Consider the following 14,845-nt stretch of genomic DNA (forward strand, 5'->3'; position numbering starts at 1 on the left):
TTTTGGCAAGGACTTAATTTCTAAATCCACCTCTTTCGAGGTGACATGGTCATTCAGTGATTGAAGTTGAAGGGGGGACAGTTGTGGCAAATTCAGAGTGGTGAGGTAAGAGTTTTCGAGGTTATAAAGATGTGCATAATACTATATAATTTGGTGTTCGTGGTCTAAAGGTACGGTATCTTACTATTGGTATGGTTAGCTCACACCGCTGTACAGAGCACTGGTGAGACCTCACTTGGAGTATTGTGCGCAGTACTGGAGGCCATATCTCAAAAAGGATATATACTCTAGAGAGTTGGAAGAAGAGCTACTAAAATAGTACATGGATTGCAGGACAAAACTTACCAGGAAAGGTTAAAGAACCTTAACATGTATAGCTTGGAAGAAAGAAGAGACAGAGGGGATATGATAGAGACTTTTAAATACATAAAAGGGAATCAACATGGTAAAGGAGGAGAGCATATTTAAAAGACGAAAAACTACCACAAGAGGACATAGTTTTAAATTAGAGGGGCAAAGGTTTAAAAGTAATATCAGGAAGTATTACTTTACTGAGAGAGTAGTGAATGCAAGGAATAGCCTTCCTGCAGAAGAGTTCGCTGCAAATACAGTGAAGGAGTTTAAACATGCATGGGATAAGCATAAGGCTATCCTTCAAATAATATAGGGCCAGGGACTATTGATAGGATTCAGATTATTGGGCAGACTAGATGGGCCAAATGGTTCTTATCTGCCAACAGATTCTATGTTTCTAAGATAGTGTCATATACAATGGCTGAAATATTTATCCATGTTACATTATGATGGTCCGTCATTCATTACTTGTGATATATGTCCTGTATAAATGTCCATCTGTATTCACAACTTGTAATTCAATTACCCTTACCTGTGTTAGTTTAGAATTTAAAAATAATTCATTCATTCTCTTTTGATAAAGGGACCCTGGAGCCTGCATGTCTATTAGGCTTGGGTATAGATGTGACTAGTGAATAGCAGGGAGTTCATTAACACAGCTGGTCAATGACTTGGGTGTCAATAGATGAAAGAGATGTATGGAGTTGGCCCACTTGGAAAATGCCATATTTTCCAATATTAAATATGGGGGTCAGGGAAGTATGTCCACAACCCCTATCTTATACGGTTGGATTCTCCATCATACTACCTTTAAATTGAGTCCTCACATGACCCTTGTGTATTGATCCCTACCCAATCTGCCCACACTGGGTAAATCGCACACAATAAGGGGGTCATGTCAGGTACCCCTAGAGAGGGGATTTGATGGAGAACCCAAATATAAGGAAATTATGAGGGTGCCTGGCCCATGATTGAAGATGGAGGAAATGTCCTATTCTTTGGTCTTAAAGGTATGATAAGGAAGTGGGCAATATCTATCTCTCCTCCTTCTCCCGCCCAGGGGCTGAACATAGAGGTGTCACCTGTAGGGTATAAAACTGCAGACCTGGTAGGGCTAGGGTGCACTTGCATGGGGGACAAGAGCTAATTTTGGATGCCAGACGCAATTTCCTACCAGACCCCATGGAGTAGAACTAATAGTAGAAGTAACTACTAGTAGAAGTAACTTTTTGCAAGTAAGGATTCTAGTTTTTTTCCCATTTATTTTTATTTTTCTGTGTGGTGAAACACAATCTGCTAATTGTTAATAACTGTTTTTTTTATTTACTGTGAATATTTTTATTTCATAATAAATCATTCACTTATTAAGTCCCGTCTGGTAAAACGGACGTACATTGTCCTTGAAGAGAGGCAATTATTGTCTTGAATTTACTTACCTGTTCGGCTACAGTATAGCTTTGGATTAATCTTTTTCCTGTTTTAATATACTATTGTGGATAGTAGGTTATATGTGGGAATTGTAGCATATCCAGATTGGATTGATAGCTTCCAGTCGGCTTGAAATTGACAGGTGGTGGCAGTGATACCTTTAAATTGGGTGGTGTAAGAGGAATTTTTTTATCATTATTTTTGGTCTAGTGTAGACAAATAGTGATTTTATAGATAACCCTACCACCAGCTCATGCCGGTTCGTGGCAGTTAGTATGGTTGAAAAAAAGACATACGCCCATCAAGTTCAACCAAGGAATTGAAAGGAAGGGGTATGGTTGGATGGGGAAGGGATGTGATTTTATATTTCTGCATAAGCATTAATGTTATTTTGTTCTAGGAATGTATCTAACCCGGTTTTGAAGCTTTCAACTGTTCCTGCTGTGACCAGTTCCTAAGGTAGACTGTTCCATAAATTCACAGTTCTTATGGTAAAGAAGGTGTGTTTACCCTTGAGACTAAACCTTTTCTTTTCCAGATGGAGGGAGTGCCCCCTTGTCCTTTGAGGGGGCTTAACCTGGAACAGTTTTTCCCCATATTTTTTGTATGGGCCATTTATATACTTTTATACGTTGATCATATCCCCCCTTAAGCATCTCTTCTCAAACAAATGTAGTTATTTTTATCTTTCCTCATAGCTAAGATGTTCCATGCCCAATATTAGTTTCATCACATGTCAATGCACCCTTTCCAGCTCTGCAACATCCCTTTTATGAACTGGTGCCCAAAACTGAACAGCGTATTACAGGTGAGGTCGTACCATTGCTTTATAAAGGGGTAGTATTATGTCCCTGTCCCTCGAGTCCATGCCTCTTCTGATCCATGACAACATCCTGCTGGTCTTAGAAGCGGCTGCCTGACATTGCATGCTATTCTGTAGTCTATGGTCTACAACTACACCCAGATCCTTCTCTACCAGTGACTCTCCAAGTTTAACCTCCCCCTCCCCTAAAACATACGATGCATGCAGACTTTTAGTACCCAGATGCATAAGTTTACATTTATCCACATTGAACCTCATTTGCCAAGTGGATGCCCAGACACTTAGTCTATCCAAGTCATCTTGTAACCTATACACATCCTCTAAAGACTGTACCATACTACAAAGCTTGGTGTCATTTGCAAAGATAGAAACAGAGCTGTTAATGCCATCCTCTATATCATTAATAAATACATTAAACAAGAGCAGGCCTAGTACTGAGCCTTGGGGTACACCACTAATAACCAGGACCAATCAGAGTACGAATCATTGACCACCACTCTCTGGGTACGATCCTTAAGCCAGGTTTCAATCTAGTTACAAAAAAAATTTCCAAACCAAAGACCTTAACTTACCTATCAGACGTCTAAGGGACAGTATCAAATGCTTTAGCAAAATCGCAAAACACTACGGGGGACATTTATAAAAACATTTAGTAGATTTTTTTTTTGCTTATGTTTGTCTCTCAAATGTCTCACGTGCAACTACCGTATATACTCGAGTATAAGCCGACCCGAGTATAAGCCGAGACCCCTAATTTCAACCCAAAATCCCAGGAAAAGTTATTGACTCGAGTATAAGCCTAGGGTGGGAAATACCTCATCCCCCCCTGTCATCATCCAGACCCGTCATTAACATCCTCATCATCATCCCCTTGTCATCATCCCACACATCCCCCCTTCATCATCCCCTTATCATCCCACACATCCCCTTGTCATCATCCCACACATCCCCCCTTCATCATCCCCTTATCATCCCACACATCCCCCTTCATCATCCCCTTGTCATCATCCCACACATCCCCCCCTATCATCCCCTTATCATCCCGCACATCCCCCCTTCATCATCCCCTTATCATCCCACACATCCCCCCTTCATCATCCCCTTATCATCCCGCACATCCCCCCTTCATCATCCCCTTATCATCCCACACATCCCCCCTTCATCATCCCCTTATCATCCCACACATCCCCCCTTCATCATCCCCTTATCATCCCGCACATCCCCCCTTCATCATCCCCTTATCATCCCACACATCCCCCCTTCATCATCCCCTTGTAATCATCCCCCCCCCCTTCATCATCCCCACCCCCCTTCATCATCCCCACACCCCCCCTTCATCATCCTCTTCTCATCATTCGCCCTCAGTGGTCTTCAACCTGCGGACCTCCAGAGGTTTCAAAACTACAACTCCCAGCAAGCCCGGGCAGCCATCGGCTGTCCGGGCTTGCTGGGAGTTGTAGTTTTGAAACCTCCGGAGGTCCGCAGGTTGAAGACCACTGCGGCCTTCAACATCATCCAGCCCCCTCTCACCCCCTTTAGTTCTGAGTACTCACCTCCGCTCGGCGCTGGTCCGGTCCTGCAGGGCTGTCCGGTGAGGAAGTGGTCCGGTGGGATAGTGGTTCCGGGCTGCTATCTTCACCGGGGGCGCCTCTTCTCCGCGCTTCCGGCCCGGAATAGATGCGTTGCCTTGACAATGACGCAAATGACGCACCTCTGCGTCGTTGTCACGGCAACGTGACTATTCTGAGGCCGGGCCCGAAGCGCTTAGAAGAGGCCTCCCCGGTGAAGATAGCAGCCCGGAACCACTATCCCACCGGACCACCTCCTCACCGGACAGTCCTGCAGGACCGGACCAGCGCCGAGCGGAGGTGAGTACTCAGAACTAAAGGGGGTGAGAGGGGGCTGGATGATGTTGAAGGCCGCAGTGGTCTTCAACCTGCGGACCTCCGGAGGTTTCAAAACTACAACTCCCAGCAAGCCCGGACAGCCGATGGCTGCCCGGGCTTGCTGGGAGTTGTAGTTTTGAAACCTCTGGAGGTCCGCAGGTTGAAGACCACTGCGGGTGGGGGAGTTCACTCGAGTATAAGCCGAGGGGGGTGTTTTCAGCACGAAAAATCGTGCTGAAAAACTCGGCTTATACTCGAGTATATACGGTAGGTACTTTTCTGTGCGACTTTTAACCGGCCGAGAGAGAAGAGCAAGAAAATTCTGTTTGGCTTACGTAAGCCAATTTTCAAAAATGACTTGCAGTGGTCAGAGATTTATAATGTGCGACTGTCGCAAAAAAGTTGCACACCATCAAAAAATGCCATACATTTACTCCAGCTCAACCCTGGCTTACAGATTTTGCTTACATGAGCAAAATCTCAAAATGGAAAACAGAATAGAGGAAAAAAGCTAATTTGCTTTCATGCGACAAATTTATAAAGGCTGTGTGACTTGTTAATAAATTTGTTACACATAAGCAAAACATTAACCCCTTAACAACGCAGGACGTAAATGTACGTTTTGGTGAGCTGGTACTTAACGCACAAGGAAGTACATTTACGTCCTATGCATAACCGGGAGCATCGGAGCGATGCTCGTGTCATGTGCGGCAGGTCCCGGCTGCTGATAGCAGCCAGGGACCCGCCAGTAATGGCGGACATCCGCGATCGTTCGGATGTCCGCCATTAACCCCTCAGATGCCGTGATCAATACAGATCACGGCATCTGCAGGATTGCAGACACTAAAATGGATGAACGGATCACCCGCAAGTGCTGCCGTGGCGATCCGATCATCCAGCATGGCACCCAGAGATCCCCACACCTGCCTCTGCTGCCTTCCACGGGTCTTCTGCTCTGGTCTGCGATCGAGCAGACCAGAGCAGAAGATGACTGATAATATTGATCAGTGCTATGTCCTATGCATAGCACTGAACAGTATTAGCAATCGAATGATTGCTATAAATAGTCCTCTATGGGGACTATTAAAGTGTAAAAATAAAAAAATAAAAGTGAAAAACACCCTCCCCCAATAAAAATGTAAATTGTCCCATTTTCCCTATTTCACCCCCAAAAAGAGTATTTGTTCAGATCCCCCGCTCTGCCCACCCCTGGAAGTTTCGGCAGAGCAGGGGAAGATGGCGGTGATGGTGCGGGGGCCGTGGATGCGGGGGGTCTGGCGGCAGTTACCTGCGATCACGCGAGGACTGGGGACCAACAGCAGAAGGGAAGCGCAGGCAAGTGGAGGCAGCGGTGGTGACATCAGAGGCAGCAGTAATGATCTGTAAAGTGATCTTCACTGCTGCTTCTGGGAGTTTAGAAACTACTGGATCAGAGAAAGACATCACAAGTGATGTCTTTCTCTGATCCAGTGGTCATTTCCACATAGGAACGCGAGTTGCCGAACCCGGTGGCGAGTGCGGATTATCTTTATTTCCTTCCAACATATGATGTTTTTGCAATACAGTTTCCGTATCAGGTTTTTGATGAAAAACGGGTTCCTCAAAATTGTACTACATTGTATCAAAACAGGTGTATAAATTTTAACCTGTATATGGTTTAAAACCGCACACGGTTTGAAAAAAATGATGTTCGGGCACACGGACAACACCCCTTTAGGAAAGTAACAAGGGGTACAGTAGCATTTACATCACACAGGTGTCTGACAGATTTTTGGAACAGTGGTCCGTGAAAATGAAAAATTTAATTTTTCATTTGCACAGTCCACTGTTACAAAGATCTGTCAAACACCTGGGGGGTGTAAATGCTCACTGCACCCCTTGTTACGTTCCATGAGGGGTGTGGTTTCCGAAATGGGGTCACATGTGGGGGGGGGGTCCACTGTTCTGGCACTATGGGGGCTTTGTAAATGCACATGGCCTCAGACTTCTATTCCAACCAAATACTCTCTCAAAGTTCCATTGTCGCTCCTTCCCTTCTGAGCATTATAGTGCACCCACAGAGCACTTAACATCCACATATGAGATATTTCCTTACTCAAGAGAAATGGGGTTCCAAATTTTGGGGGACATTTTCACCTATTACCCCTTGTAAAAAGAAGAAATTTGGGGTAACAGTCATTTTAGTAAAAAAACTAAAAACTAATTTTTCATTTTCACATCCAACTTCAACGCAAAGTTGTCAAACACCTGTGGGGTGTTAATGCTCACTGTACCCCTTGTTACGTTCCTTGGGGTGTGTAGTTTTCCAAATAGTGTGCCATGTGGGGTGTTTTTTGCTGTTATGGCACCATGAGGGCTTCCTAAATGAGAAATGCCCCCCAAAAAACATTTCAGCAAAACTTGCTTTCCAAAATCCCATTGTCGCTCCTTCCCTTCTGAGCCCTCTACTGCGCCCACCAAACACTTTACATCCACATATGAGGTATTTCCTTACTCGAGAGAAATTGGGTTACAAATTTTGGGGGGCATTTTCTCCTTTTAGCCCTTGAAAAAATAAAAAATATGGGGTAACATCAGCATTTTAGTGAAAAAACTAAATTTTTCATTTTCACATCCAACTTTATTGAAAATTTGTCAAACACCTGTGGGGTGTTAAGGCTCACTGTACCCCTTGTTACCTTCCTTGATGGGTGTAGTTTGCCAAATAGCATGCCATGTGGGGTGTTTTTCGCTGTTCTGGCACCAAGGGGGCTTCCTAAATGCGACATGCCCCGCAAAAACCATTTCAGCAAAATTCGCTCTCCAAAATCCCATTGCTCCTTCCCTTCTGAGCCCTCTAGTGCACCCACAAAGCACTTTACATCCACATATGAGGCATTTCCTTACTCAAGAGAAATTGGGTTACACATTTTGTGGGGCTTTTTCTCCTTTTACCCCTTGTAAAAATATAAAAAATATGTGGTAATATGCATCACGAAGATCGATAGTCGCCATCACCGCTCCCTCCTTTATTAATTATGAATTTTTTGTAAACAACAAACTTGTTCAGGGGTTTCAGGTTTATAATTGTTGTTAGGAACTTCCCGTTTGGTTTGGAAACCAAAAACAGGGAAGAATAATGACCTAGGCCCCTCTGAAGGAGAGGAACCTCCTGGATAGCACCGAGGGAGAGAAGGTCCTGAACACCCTTGAGAATCAATTTCTGTTTTTTTTTTTTTACTCTGCTGAGTAACAACATACCTTGGAGGGGGAAGTGATGACAACTCGATCTGGAGGCTCTACTATCCAGGGATTGGGAATTGGTGACTCCCAAACTGGGGCAAAATGGGAAAGCCTCTCCCCCACTGGCCTGGCGTCATTGCTTAGGGTTGGAAGAGGACTGACCTGGGTTAGTAAAGATATTTCTACCCCTACCTCCCTTCCTATAAGACCAATGTCCTGTTTTCCCTTTACCTCCTCTGAAAGATTGGTCTGATTGGGAAAAAAGATGAAAAGGAGACTTTTTAGGTTGGACCTTATCTAAGGGCAATCCTTTTTTATTGTCTGCTGCTTTTTCCAAAATAGAATACAACTCTGGACCAAACAAAAATTTTCCATGGAAAGGAGCAGAGTTTACTTTTTGAAGTCATGTTTCCTGACCAAGATTTTAACCACAGTACACGCCTAGTGGTATTGGACAAAACAGCAGTACGAGAAGCAAGTTTTACTGATTCTGCAGAGGTATCTGATAAAAAATTAGATGCCATCTTAAGCAGAGGTAAGGATTCCAAAATCTAGTCCTTAGGTGTATCAGACTGGAGGTGGTATTCCAACTGGTCTAACCAAACTCCTAAAGTCCTGGCTACACAGGTAGGGGCTATACTAGGCCTTAACAGTGAGGAAGCAGCCTCCCAGGTCGTTTTAAGCAAACTCTCTGCCTTTCTAACCATTGGATCTTTAAGTTATGTAGCATCCTCGAAAGGCAGAGAGGTACGCTTTGCAACTTTAGCAACCGGGATATCTACTAATGGTATCGTGTCCCAGGTAGTAGAGTCTGCATCATCAAAGGAATATCGCCTTTTTATACCCCCTAGGAATAAAAGCATTCTTTTCTGGCTTAGCCCATTGATCTTTAATAATTTTATGCAAATTTGTATGAACAGGGAAAGTACAGGGTTTCCTGTCTCCTAGGCCTCCAAAAAGCTCATCCTGGTAGACTTAGTCTCCTGAACTTCCTCTAAAGTCAAGGTAGTACAGACGGACTTAATTAAGGATTCTATATCATCAGAATTAAACAAGAATTTTTTCAAAGAGGAATCTTCCTCTTCATGAGGATTTTCCACATATTCTCTTTCTTCCAATTCTGGAGATACACTTTCTTCAGAATCCAAAAAAGACACCGTTTTAGTCTTTTTTTTACAGCTGAGACATTAACCGAAGTAGTAGGAGCCACAGGGGTAACAGGTGTAAAAGAGGCCAATGCAGAGTATCTCTGAATTAACCATGGATTTAATTTCTTGCATAAGAGTTGGAGAGTCATCTTTTACTACTGATGCAATACATGATTTACACAGAGGTTTAGAAGCAGATTCAGGAAACTCCTTATAGCAAATAACACATTTCTTAGGTTTTGATTTTTTCGGTTTAACCGAAGAACCTGCAGAATCCTTGTCTCCCTGTAATACAAGGAAGAGAAGGATAAAACACCATGCAATGAAGATAGGCCAGAGCGAACCTATAGGCCCTCAGTACTCACGGATCCTGGGATCACTGGAGGATCTGGACCTTTTGCAGGTGAGCTCATGATGCAGCCTTGAAAAATTCAATGCTAGAATCAGGTAGAGCAGCTTCCATCTGGGAGAGGGGCTTCTTATAGGAAAAAAGACGGTCTTCAGATTCAAATTCCCCGCCCCAGCGCGGCCGGAAGTGACGTCAGACGCCAGCATCCCCGGCCGGAAGGGACCTGCCGGGCTTAGAAAATAAACTAAGAAGCGCTTGCGCGAGGTAAGAACTCCTCGCTGAAGGCAGCGATCGCTACCAGGAGACCGTATAGAGACCAGCACGCTACACGGTGCTCCCGCGGCATCCCTCCGCCTTCATGCTCCCGGAGCGGACCTACAGAGAGGACCGGACCACGGGGAGAAAAAGACAGGGGATGTGCTATGCCCGCACCCCGAGTCCGCAAGGCCCCGGTAAGGACCTTAAATTTCTTCATGCAGGAGAGTAAAAAAAAACCCTGCACCTCTCAGCTCCTTCCCTGACAGGGACAGGAAAAAACACTGGTGTGGACAGGAAGGGGTGGGGAATTTAACCTCTCAGCGTTTTTTCCTGTCCCAATCAGGAGGAGGAGATAATCTCATGGGTGCTGTCGTGGAGACGTGGGGGGAAATGGGTTTGGTCCTTAAGGGGTTAAGGTCACTCATATGAATGGCACCAGCAGTCTCCTCCACAGTATATGCCAGAATTCTGTTCTTATGGTGCATTCACACCACGTTTTTGCTATACAGTTCCCATATACGGTTTCAAGTTAAAAACCGTATGGAACCGTATAGAAAACCATATGCATTGACTTAACATTGTAAACCGTATGTCAAACGCATCATCCAGTTTAGTCCGTTTTGCGTCTTATACAGTTTTTTTTATCTACCCACCTGAGACAAGTACCCAAAACCGTAGTCTACCACGTTTTTTGGTCTGGGTGAAAAACCGTATTAAACCATATAGTTTTTAACATGGGAGTCAATGGGAACCGTACAGAACCGTATGTACATTCCATCCGGTTTTCGACTTTGCACAGTTTTTTTTCTTGGAATTTCAATCAAACAAGTGAAACTTCATTCAAAATGGAGTGAACATTTTAAAAAATGTATACATTTTTTTTCTTAAACGGATGCAACTGTAAATCATTTTTCAAACCGTATTTTTTTTAACCGTATACGGGTTGAAATTTGTACACATGTTTTGATCATAGGCGTGCGCACGGGGTGTGCCGGTTGTGCCCAGGCACACCCTAATCAAGCCCAAGGGGGTATCCGAGGCCACCACTGAGCAGCCCGCAGAGGACCCCCCCCGTCACATTCGGGACATCCCTGTGTCCCGAAAGATCTTTTCGGGACACAAGGATGTCCCGGTTACCTTTCTACAGCGGCCCCTGAGTTAACTTTAAAAACATAGGGGCCGCCTGGAAGTAGGGCACGCAGGGACGTCATTGACGTCCCGTGCCTGCGCCCATAGCAACGGAGGAGCGGAGATTCAAGGAAGAGGATGCGCGCGCGCGCGCCGGCCGGAATGGTAAGTGACCAACACGAGCTGGCAGCACGTCGTCTTCAGTGTTCCGACCACCGGTCCTCCAGTCCCGGGACCTACTGCTATGGTCTATAGGCCATAGCAGTAGATCGTGACCCCGGACCGGAGGACCGGTGGTCGGAACACTGAAGTGGGGCAGTACACAGACATACAGCCTCCAGCCATACACTGTATATGGCTGATGGCTGTATATCTGTGGGGAAACTGTACTGCACCTAATGTGGGGAACTATACTGCACCTAATGTGGGGAGCTATACTGCACCTAATGTGGGGAGCTATACTGCACCTAATGTGGGGGAAATATACTGCACCTAATGTGGGGAAACTATACTGCACCTAATGTGGGGGAACTGTACTGCACCTAATGTGGGGAACTATACTGCACCTAATGTGGGGGAAATATACTGCACCTAATGTGGGGAAACTGTACTGCACCTAATGTGGGGAACTATACTGCACCTAATGTGGGGAGCTATACTGCACCTAATGTGGGGGAACTATACTGCACCTAATGTGGGGGAACTGTACTGCACCTAATGTGGAAAGATATACTGAACCTAATGTGGAGAAAACTATACTGCACCTAATGTGGGGAGCTATACTGCACCTAATGTGGGGGACTGTACTGCACCTAATGTGGGGAAACTATACTGCACCTAATGTGGGGAACTATACTGAACCTAATGTGGGGGAACTATACTGCACCTAATGTAGGGGAACTGTACTGAACATAATGTGGGGAACTATACTACACCTAATGTGGGGGAACTGTACTGCACTTAAAGGAGTACTCTAGTGCAGAGTATTCCTGCTCCGTTCTGCCCGGGCTGCAAAATAAATGAAAATGAACCATCTCTCACCTCCCTGGGTTCCCGCGGAGCGCCACTACAGCTGATCGGTCCTCCGGTCAATCCTCTTCATACTTCCGGGTGTAACGAAGCGTCACATGGCGCTCAGCCTATCGCCGGCCGCCGCGATGTTCAGCCTTGGCCGGCGATAGGCTGAGCGCCATGCGACGCTTCGTTAAACCCGGAAGTATGAAGGAGATGCATGGCAGGACCGATCAGCTGTAGTGGCGCTCCGCGGGAACCCAGGAAGGTGAGTGATGGTTCATTTTCATTTATTTTGCAGCCCGGGCAGAACGGAGCAGGAATACTCTGCACTAGAGTACTCCTTTAATGTAGGGGAACTGTACTGGTGCAGTACAGTTCCCCCACATTAGGTGCAGTACAGTTCCCCCACATTAGGTGCAGTACAGTCCCCAACATTAGGTGCAGTACAGTTCCCCCACATTAGGTGCAGTACAGTTCCCCCACATTAGGTGCAGTACAGTTCCCCCACATTAGGTGCAGTACAGTTCCCCCACATTAGGTGCAGTACAGTTCCCCCACATTAGGTGCAGTACAGTTCCCCTTCATTAGGTGCAGTACAGTTCCCCCACATTAGGTGTAGTATAGTTCCCCACATTATGTTCTGTATAGTTCCCCTACATTAGGTGCAGTATAGTTCCCCACATTAGGTGCAGTACAGTTCCCCCACATTAGGTGGCACCTAATGTGGGGGAACTGTACTGCACCTAATGTGGGGGAACTGTACTGCCAACCTAATGTGGGGGAACTGTACTGCAAACCTAATGTGGGGGAACTGTACTGCCAACCTAATGTGTGGGGACTTATACTGCCAACCTAATGTGGTGGGACTTATACTGCACCTAATGTGGGGGAACTATACTGCACCTAATGTGGCGGGACTTATACTGCACTTAATGTGGGGGAACTATACTGCACCTAATGTGGGGGAACTTATACTGCACCTAATGTGGGGGGACTATACTGCACCTAATGTGGGGGAACTATACTGTGTGTATGTGTGCATATATATATACATATACATACACATACACATATATGCATGCACGCGCGTGGCGTGAGTTTGTGCTTTAGGGTGCACACCCTGATGCAATAGGCTGCGCATGCCTACGGTTTTGATACAGTTTACTCAGGTTTTGAGGAATCAGTTTTTCATCAAAAACCTGATACGGGAACTGCATTGCAAAAACGGTAAAAAACGTGATGCGAACTGTTGTGTTTCATATCTCAGGTGGGTAAATACAGACCAAGATAAACTAGTATCTTCACACAGGACTAAAAGGCTAGGTTCAGACTACGGAATCTCCGGGCAGAAAATTTCCGCCCAGAGATTCCGAGTGCGGCCATCGCCGACTGAATTAGTCGGTGCTAGGACCGCGTGGACACTGCAGTCTCCCATAGACTGCAATGTGTTCCGCACGGATTTCCGCCTGAAGAAAGAGCAACGGCATTCTTCAGGCGGAAATCTCCAAGCGGATTTTCCGTTCACAAATTCCGAAGTGTGAATTTGTGAACGGAAACCCATTCACTACACTATACATTTTAGCAAGTGGAATTTCTGCCTGCCATGACAAAGCGGAATTGCAGGCGGAAATTCCGTAGTCTGAACCTTGCCTTACAGTCCATAAATTAGTGCTTTCCAACCAGGGTAGCTCCAGCTGTTGTAAAACTACAACTCCCAGAATGCCCGGGCAGGCTGGAGCATTTAGTCTGGAATAGCAGGATCCTTTGGCTGTGCGGACATGCTGAAAGTTGTAGTTCTGCAACAGCTGGAGGCACCCTGGTTGGGAAACACTGCCATGGATATTTAGACACAAGTTCAGTTTCTCCCTGATCACGGCCAGGCTCGGTACCCGTGACCAGAACGTCTGTCCCGTACACTGTGGACACACAGCCCCACTGCTATACTACATGTTCCCTCACATTCCGCGCCAGAGGATGGCGGTCACATGACACGGTAACGTCACTCACAGCTCCGGTCACATGGTTACGAGTTTACCTAATGTGCTATGCTGTGGCTTCTCAGCACTGGGAGACGCGTGACCTGGAAGTGGTCTGCGCAGTTTTGGCGCGCTGGACAACCTAGTCAGAGTAGCGGCGCGCCATGTAAGTGCAGCGGGAGGGCTGTCAGGACCGGCCTGTTACCATGTTCTGTATAGTAATGTAACGTGTGTCTCCCAGCAGAACAATGCAGGCCTTTCTAAAAGGAGGGACGTCCATCAGCACCAAGCCTGTGAAGGAGAAGACTTCTGCTTCCACCTCAGGCAGTGACAGCAAAAAACAGAAGCAGATCCCTTGGGTGGAGAAATAGTAAGTGCCCCCTTTTTATCGCTAGCAGGAGATGCCTCTAGGGCTCGTGCACACTGAGGAAATTCCTGGCGGGCTTTTCCATGAGGAAACCAGTGCACGCAGTAGAATTTCCATGTGGATTCTGCCTCCAATTTTGCTTGAAAACCTTGTGGAATCAAAGGCCCATTGATGTCAACAGAAGGTCCTGATGAGGTTTTTTATTTTTTTACTCCCAAGATTGTGCTCTGTCCCGTTAAGGGCCCGTTTGGCTTCTTTTATTTATTTTATTTTTTTTGCATCAAATGTCCCCAAAAAATGGGTTGGAGTAGAAAGGACTCCACCGGGTCCCATCAGAGAGAGGCTTTACCGGAGAAAAAAAAAAACAGTACATTCTTTTCTCCACTAAAACTGGAGGTATTGCTGATGGAGCGCCCCAGAGCGGAGCTGAACGGCAATGGTAACGGTGACAAATGTGATTCTATACTGTGACCCGTGCTGTACCCCATTCATTCCATTGAGCTGACCCGAGTCAGTTACTCTCGTCATTTTTTTTTTCGACCCTTTTTTTTTTTTTTTTGCAGAGCTGCTGCTGTATGCCTGAAACGTGGTGTGCATTCACCCAAAGTCTGGCCATACACCATAAATAGCTGTTGGCTGAAGATACATTCAGCCAACATATCTCTCCTGGTCCCTGATACACATGCTTGCTGGGCTGAATATGGATGGGGAGACAAGCCACTGACCGCTATTATGTGAATAAATAGATCGAGTATGTTGAAATCCCACTTCCTGATCCTTATTTTCCTGACAGTCAGGGAAGAGTTGGGAGGCCACCATACATATTTAGACGGTTCAACCAAAATTAATCCCTTGAGGACCGGGACAAATTTCATTTTTGGCTTTGAGTTTT

The 14,845-nt window shown here is 45.8% G+C and overlaps 1 protein-coding gene across 5 annotated transcripts in view; it reads left to right on the top strand.

The window, feature by feature from the left end:
• RFC4 (replication factor C subunit 4) overlaps positions 1 to 14,845 on the top strand; it is a 148,937-nt gene that overhangs the window by 38,464 nt on the left and 95,628 nt on the right. The window contains exons 1-2 of one of the 5 annotated variants that reach the window (XM_056565309.1): positions 2,220 to 2,241; positions 13,831 to 13,956. In XM_056565309.1, coding sequence (XP_056421284.1) covers positions 13,835 to 13,956 — 122 coding nt within the window. In that variant the 5' untranslated portion in view covers positions 2,220 to 2,241; positions 13,831 to 13,834. Of the gene's footprint in view, positions 1 to 2,219; positions 2,242 to 13,603; positions 13,753 to 13,827; positions 13,957 to 14,021; positions 14,138 to 14,845 lie in introns of those variants that run through there. The other 4 variants (XM_056565306.1, XM_056565307.1, XM_056565308.1 and 1 more) reach the window with 4 other exon arrangements.

Source organism: Hyla sarda, chromosome 3 (genome assembly GCF_029499605.1).
Source record: "Hyla sarda isolate aHylSar1 chromosome 3, aHylSar1.hap1, whole genome shotgun sequence".
Lineage (NCBI taxonomy): Eukaryota > Metazoa > Chordata > Amphibia > Anura > Hylidae > Hyla > Hyla sarda.